Here is a 7,137-nt window from a genome sequence, read left to right on the forward strand (position 1 = left end):
TAAATGTTGGTGAAATCTGACCGAACTGGACTTTATTTGATCTGATGTTCAGTAAATGTTGGTGAAATCTGACCGAACTGGACTTTATTTGATCTGATGTTCAGTAAATGTTGAAATCTGACCGAACTGGACATTATTTGATCTGATGTTCAGTAAATGTTGGTGAAATCTGACCGAACTGGACTTTATTTGATCTGATGTTCAGTTTGACTGTATAAGATGCTGATATTCCTACTCGGCTACTTCAGTAAACAGTACATGGCTCTGAGTCATGAAGTTAGACATGATGATGTTCTGGACCTTCGCTTGAGGAAATTCTCTCTAACTGGACGTTACTGAGTTGTAATTAAAGACCTCTGTACTACTCCAGGCTTTTATTTTGACAGGATTCCGCTCTTAGTTCTGTTGGCCCGGGCTTTTATTTTGACACTGTTGTGGTGTAGAGTAGCGGAGGCTGAGTGAAGGCGACGGGGAACATGTCGTCCTTTCTCCTGTAACGCGCTGTAAATGCGCTTTAAGCCCCGAGCGGCCGCGGCGAGCAGCTCAGGTGACCAGTGTAGCGCGTCCAGTTCGGCTGGACTTCGGCGGGTGTTCGCTGGGGGAGGAGCGCGAGCGAGGAACAGCAGAAAGAAAGCGCGAGTTCAGCTCAGCTGGACGGCGACTCCGCTTCCACGGCCTCTCGACCCGCGGACGGAGGCGCTCGGGCCGTTTATGTCGAGATAACGCGCTGCTATTCCAGCGGAGAGCCAGAGACGCGCTGTCCAAGCACATCTAGCAGTGTGATCTACGGAGCCCCGCTGGTGACATCCTGTACAAATAAAAACAATGCGAGGCCACGAGTTAGTAAGGCGTGGGAACGAGATCCTAATGCAAGGCCAGTTAGTAAGGCGTGGGAACGAGATGATTAAGTCGTGGCCACACATTATCCTGATATATACAGGATGTCTCCGTGCGATCGAGCCGGTATAATCTGGTTTGAGCTCGTATAGAAAAACATTTCCATACATTTAAAAAACGAGCTTGACCATAAACACGTCTGTCAGACGTCAGATGCACTCAAATGATGGTTCTTCAAGGGTTCTTTAGTAAAGACAGTGGTTCTATATAGCACCATATGGGGCAGTCGTGGGCTGGAGGTCAGGGAACCAGCCTCGTGACCGGAAGATCGCCGGTTCGATCCCCAGAGCCGATGGCACATGACTGAGGTGTCCTTGAGCAAGACGCCTAACCCCCCAACTGCTCCCCGGGTGCTGCGGGTTGGGCTGCCCACGCTCACAATTCACTGCTGAAAGCCAAAAATCTCGGCCGCTCTTTGTGTTGTTCTCTAAAAGTGATGTTTCCAGAGCAGATCACTGAAGAGACGCCGTCTGTTTATAGTTTAGAGCCCAGATTTGGGGAAAAACGGGTCGACTTTCAGTAGAAAAACAAAGTTCAGCTTCTTTTATTATAAGGGTTTAAAATGACGTCACCGTCTATTAGACTGGAGAGAAGAGCTACAGCCTCACACGACGCCCAGCTTCTGAATGGAGCTTATGGAATATGAACGTTATGGAGAACATGACCGAGTGCGGTTTGGAACCGCCGGTGGTTCCGAGGAGCTGAATAGGTTAAAGCTCTGGTGTAAACCTGGCGACTCCAACTAGAGCCCACTTATGTTTTTGGCCCTTTCAGTTTTCAGCCAGGGCGTTTTGGAGGACCGGTCAGTGTGTTTGGGCCCGATACCGATGGACGGCGGGGCTGGATGCCACATTTAAAGGCCCAGAAGCGATTCTAAAGCTAAACCTTCACCCCTCCCTTCAGTCATTACAGTGGAGGGGCTGTGGAACTTGGCTCTAGAGGCCTTTAGGAAACAATCAGTCGTTATATGTTCATATGTTTGCAGCTTTTGCTGTTTCATATAATTTAGCAATCGGTGTGAAATGAAACCCGTCTGTGTTAATAAAGTCAGTCCTCTTTCCCAGCAGGGCGATTATTGCCTTATAAAAATGAATATGGCAGATTATTTATCTAAGAACCTTTTGAGTTTTGGTTGAAGTGTGCGTTGTGTTTCCACAGGGTACGGCAGACGGGGGTCTCGGCCCCAGACATGGCGAGTGTGAGTGTTTCATTTACTGTACGTTCAGTTCTGTATTCCTGAGGGGATTTACAGCACATCCAGAAACCCCCACCATGCACTTCCACTCACCGGCCACTTTATTAGAAACCCCCACCATGCACTTCCACTCACTGGCCACTTTATTCTTGTCTCTTCCGAACATACTGTAGATGTGTAGTGTCTGTACTGTGCGCAGTGTTGTGAGTGTGTGTTAACGTTGTTCTCCTGTGCCGTTCACCGCAGGTGCTCTGCAGAAGAGCCAGGCGTTTGCCTGATGTCCGGGCCATAGGTCAGAGGGCTGTGTCGCTTAAAGCGTTCTCCACAGCCGGGTCGTCAGGATCAGATGAGCCTTATGTAGCGGTTTCATCTCCCGATTCAGGTACAGGATTACACATTCAAGGCAAATGAGTCGGAGCAAAAACGCTGAATAACTGATTCTGATGTTCCGCAGTCACTGGCTGTGTTTACATGCAAAGATTTTTGCCAGTCCGACTGAATACGTTCCAGTTATAGTTTAAGTCTCAGGCTTTTATGCGCACTCTGCTCAACAATCTGATGAAAATCTTCGTTTACATGCTCACTCCAAGTAATCAGATCCAAAATGGCACGTATTTGTGGAGAACCATTTGGGGTAAACGTTACCATGACAGCGAGCATCACGTGAGTCCAGTCAGAGTGAGATGAGCAGCAGTGAGCAGTGATTGTGTCTTTAACTGCTTTAAAATGACGTCAGACTCAGGAAAACGTCCTTCACACGTCCTTATTAAAGAAGCTGGACGTCCGTCCCACCGCCGTCTTTTAAAGATCAGAGCATGAACTTCGTCTCCTCTGCAGACCAGTTTCTGCTCCGCCGTGTTGAACGGTATAAACTCTCACTGTGACGCGACGCACATGCAGAACGGACTGAAACTTTCCGATAGGGAATGTAATCGGATACAGGCGTTTACACGGATATTATTCTTCTATTTAACGGATTATGTACAGTCAGAGGCCGAAGCCCATCTGAATAGTGATGTGTGGTGGTTTGTTTGTGTTCATTAGGTCCTAGAACTGTGTGGCCTGATGAGACTATGGGCCCGTTTGGCCCTCAAGACAAGCGATTCCAGTTGCCAGGCAACGTGGGTTTTGACTGCCACCTCGGGGGAGTGGGGGATCAGATGAGGGGGCTGAGACACCGCGTGGTTCCTGACGTCCTCTCGGCTCCGTCCAGCAGCGACAGACATGAATTCATCCTGGCGCAGTTTATTAATGAGTATCAGGTGGGCAGTCGGGTGGGTCTGGGCGTCTGCGCTGATTTACACAGATAATTATTTCAGTCTAATTTCCTGCATCGTTAGTGTCTCTACAGGGACACACTTCTGCACATTTTAATACACAAATGTTGCTGGATTTTACATATTGGAAAACACTGTAAAACATGCGTTGCGCAGAAGTTGACACCTTTCCTATTTTAGGTTTTATGTTTCCAATATTTAAAACTTCATGAACTTTTAAGTTGATAAAATTATTTTCTGCTCACTGTCCTCACTGCAGAAAGACAGTCATTTGTGACACAAAAGAAACGGGGGAGAATAGATATATATATTTATAATTATCTTAAATATATATCTAAAATTCATTATAAAATGTGGTAAGAAATTATTTAAAAATGACATTTAAATGGAAAAGCAAAACAGTAATAAACGCAGGTGAAAATCCTGACCCCGCTGAAGGGACATGGCTATTGATCTCACTGTCGTTCGGAATGTTTGTTTTTCCAGAGTAAAGAAGTTTCTTTATGGATTCAGAGAGTCGGAAGAGCAGAGAAGTATTTCCGTCACTCTGATGTGGAGTGTTCCATGCATTCCTGCCCCGAGCTGCTGAAACAAGGTGAGCTCCTATGGCAGGAGGAACATACTAGAACTTCTTTCTGGAGGTTCATTTTATAAAAGAACTTCATTCTGGAGGTTCATTTTATGAAAGAACTTCATTCTGGAGGTTCATTTTATGAAAGAACTTCATTCTGGAGGTTCATTTTATGAAAGAACTTCATTCTGGAGGTTCATTTAATGAAAGAACTTCATTCTGGAGGTTCATTTAATGAAAGTTTTATTTATTTTTTCCTCCTTATTCTGCACTAATGCTGGTGCAGTGATGTTTGGCGAGTTATGATTTTACATGTAAAGTTTTGTGGTCAACCTGATGATGAAGAAATTTTATTCTTGTCCAGAATTAGAATCGTTTTTCCCATCGCTCCCTGCCAGCGCCATTACTGTCGTCACAGTAACGCAGAAAAAAACAGCGAGTGAAACGGAAGAACTGGACAGAGAACAGCTGCTAGATAAAGTGAGTAATATTCCACCACGTTAATTAGGCCCTCATTACTCATTTACAGCGTTCAAAAGAAGCGCCTGGTGCTGCAAAGCCTCTATACACATACAGATATATATCAATAAATGGGATAAATGACTGAGAATGTTTAGATTTTCTACACACAGTGGGTGGAATGGGCTCATTACAGTAATGACTACTTTTTAAAGTAATTTTAAGTAAAAGTGAGTCTTAAAGTTTGTAATCTAAAACAAGTTTACAAAATAAAAGACTGCTGTCGAAACTAACCTAAAAATATTCGCTTGTTTTTGTGGTGAATAAACATTCAGTAGTGTTTTCTAAACCCTTTAGAACATCTAAGCCTATAATAGTGTATATTTATTATAATATTACTATGGAGTATGAATCACTAAAGGCCCCATTATGTTTGTAGTAATGCTGAGTATTGACTTCTGTATATGATTTGATTTAAGTGGAATATAAGATTAATGAACACGTCCTCGACTAAAAACTCACTTCTGCACGTTTCACTGCACAATTTTACATATTGGGAAACATAAGACATAAAATGGGGCAAAGTCAGGGCACATTTTATATTTAATGATTCATATGTTTGTTAGGTTTATATATAAACTTGCCTCATCTGAGAGTTAGAGCGGTGTTTCTGATTCCTGCCTGATCGGGGCTTCGAACCGTTCCTTATAACTCTTAACAGCTTGTTACAGTAACAGCAACTCGCTTTGGCCTCACCAGAAAGAAACCGCTTGTGATTTATTAGTCCAACAATTAATGCGATACACAAACTGTTCATAGTTAAATAACAAAATACTGGTACTCTGTATTGTTCATAGAGATGGGTGATGTGGCAAAATGTAATATAAGGTTTCAGCCTTGTCGAAATAGCGCCTACTACTACTAACCGAGCATGAATTCCATCATTTTATTCAGAGTCCAACTAAACTCAACCAGTTTTTTGCTATTTCTAATCAGGCGTGCAGGTTTTTAAAGTATTGACAATATCCACTCAAAGCACATTGCGATATGATTATTATTATTATTATTATTATAACAATATTGTCATGTTGCCCAGCTATTTTTTTACTGTTTTTAAACATAAAATTTTGCACTACATTGTGTCTATTTATTTATTTATTTATTTGTTCGTTTTCAATAGGACTACATTCAGTGTATAAACTGTACCTACAGAACGTTGTTGTTGTCTTTGGCTTGTGTTTGTCGTCTTCTGCAGTTCGTCAGCGGTGCTAAAGAGATCTGTTTCATGCTGTGGAGGGAAGGATACTGGGCCGACTTCATAGATCCTTTATCTGGAAACGCTGTAAGTGCTGAAGGACTTCACTATAGAAAATAGCTTTTTGGTTTTTTTTATTGGGTCAGTTTTACGGCTCAGTCTGATTCTGAAGATCAGATACGTCTGGCGAATGGTGTTGGGTTCATTTCTGGCTGATTCCAGGCTGTTCAGCTGTTCTTCTGTCACAGCTGCCGACTGAAAAGCTGCTCAGTGGTGACAAGTTTGGGAATTTAGCGCCGTCTCGTCTTCAGAGTCGGACCAAATCGGCTGTCGGTCAGATGTGATCTTAACATCGTCCGTTTTCTGTTTGAGGCCAAGTGAGAAGTAAAAACGTTCAAACATCTTGAGCGTCTCTTACAGCGGTCAAAGCCGTTGCTTAGCAACAGCGTCTCAGCGGAGTGACAGTGTTCGTGAAAAGCCTGTGATGTTCTGGTGAAAGAACAGCAGTTAGATCAGCTCGCGTGGCCGGAACTGACTGTATAATATTGTGATGACTTGCGTTATGATATGCTTTTCTGTGCATGTTGTGGATATGCAGCACTTTTAAATGAACAGGGTCACTACTGGGTTTTTTCTCCGTCTGTTCTAATATATCTAACCCCAGACAAACAGAGTTTATTGTTTGTTTTTATGTTAGTTTATACGATTATTATAAACACTGACAAACTCACAGTTATCAAAAATAAATGAATATATACATTATTCAGTCCAACATAAGTCTCTAGTATAGACTAAAGCTTAATAACTCTTTCATTCTGATCCACTAGTTTTTCGGCGCGCAGTCGCACAGCACCATCCTGCATCCGGAACAGCGTCATCACTCCGGATTCCACATCGAGGACCTGCCCTCCTGTAGAGTCATCCGGCACGTCCTGAAGGACACGCCCACGTTCGTGGGAACGCTGATCACTAACGCACCTTCACACAGCCGCATCATGAGGCGGCTTAAAGGACAGTCAGCCGACACCGAGGAGGCCGACTGACGCCGAACGCACAAGCCCGTTCTTACTAACGCTACGGCTGACGGACTGTTTTCTTAATACTTGAGTTTTGGGGAAAGTTTGGAATAAAAACATGTCTGTTATGGACATAAACGCTAATGTGAGCCCTGTAATAACTTATTTTTGACAAGCTGATACTGGAGATGCTTCACGGTATGTTTTAGCGACTGGTCTCAGTCCAGCACGTCACCCAAGCATGACACTTCCACTTCTTCTGGTATAACCAGACTGGGCAACTTTTACTGATAAAGGCCATAGGAACTTGAATATTTAATAAGACAGATGCTTGTTGTGCTTGTTTTTGTTGCCATTCACTTAAATGGCTTAGGACCACATTACAGTGCACAGTGAATTAATTTCCGATATTTATTAATAAGTCTGAAAACAATTAAAAGTTTACCTGACACTGAAATTAAGCTCTC

General features: G+C 43.3%; 1 protein-coding gene across 1 annotated transcript; it reads left to right on the plus strand.

Annotated features, from left to right (window-relative positions):
- Positions 1 to 423: 423 nt before the first annotated feature.
- Positions 424 to 6,814, plus strand: mmadhca (metabolism of cobalamin associated Da). The gene is made up of 8 exons (XM_017683215.2): positions 424 to 547; positions 2,056 to 2,095; positions 2,339 to 2,474; positions 3,137 to 3,354; positions 3,856 to 3,964; positions 4,305 to 4,420; positions 5,655 to 5,741; positions 6,482 to 6,814. Exons 2-8 carry the CDS (start codon positions 2,087 to 2,089, stop codon positions 6,695 to 6,697), a joined length of 891 nt encoding a protein of 296 aa, XP_017538704.1. The 5' UTR covers positions 424 to 547; positions 2,056 to 2,086; the 3' UTR covers positions 6,698 to 6,814.
- Positions 6,815 to 7,137: the final 323 nt, after the last annotated feature.

This window comes from Pygocentrus nattereri, chromosome 25 (assembly GCF_015220715.1).
Source record: "Pygocentrus nattereri isolate fPygNat1 chromosome 25, fPygNat1.pri, whole genome shotgun sequence".
NCBI classification, from domain to species: Eukaryota; Metazoa; Chordata; class Actinopteri; order Characiformes; family Serrasalmidae; genus Pygocentrus; species Pygocentrus nattereri.

Bases quoted from the DNA above. Each gene is read 5' to 3' on its own strand.
- mmadhca (XM_017683215.2), top strand. The intron at 2,475-3,136 runs GTACAGGATTAC...TGTGTTCATTAG, and splicing joins GGTTTCATCTCCCGATTCAG to GTCCTAGAACTGTGTGGCCT. The intron at 5,742-6,481 runs GTAAGTGCTGAA...CTGATCCACTAG, and splicing joins ATCCTTTATCTGGAAACGCT to TTTTTCGGCGCGCAGTCGCA.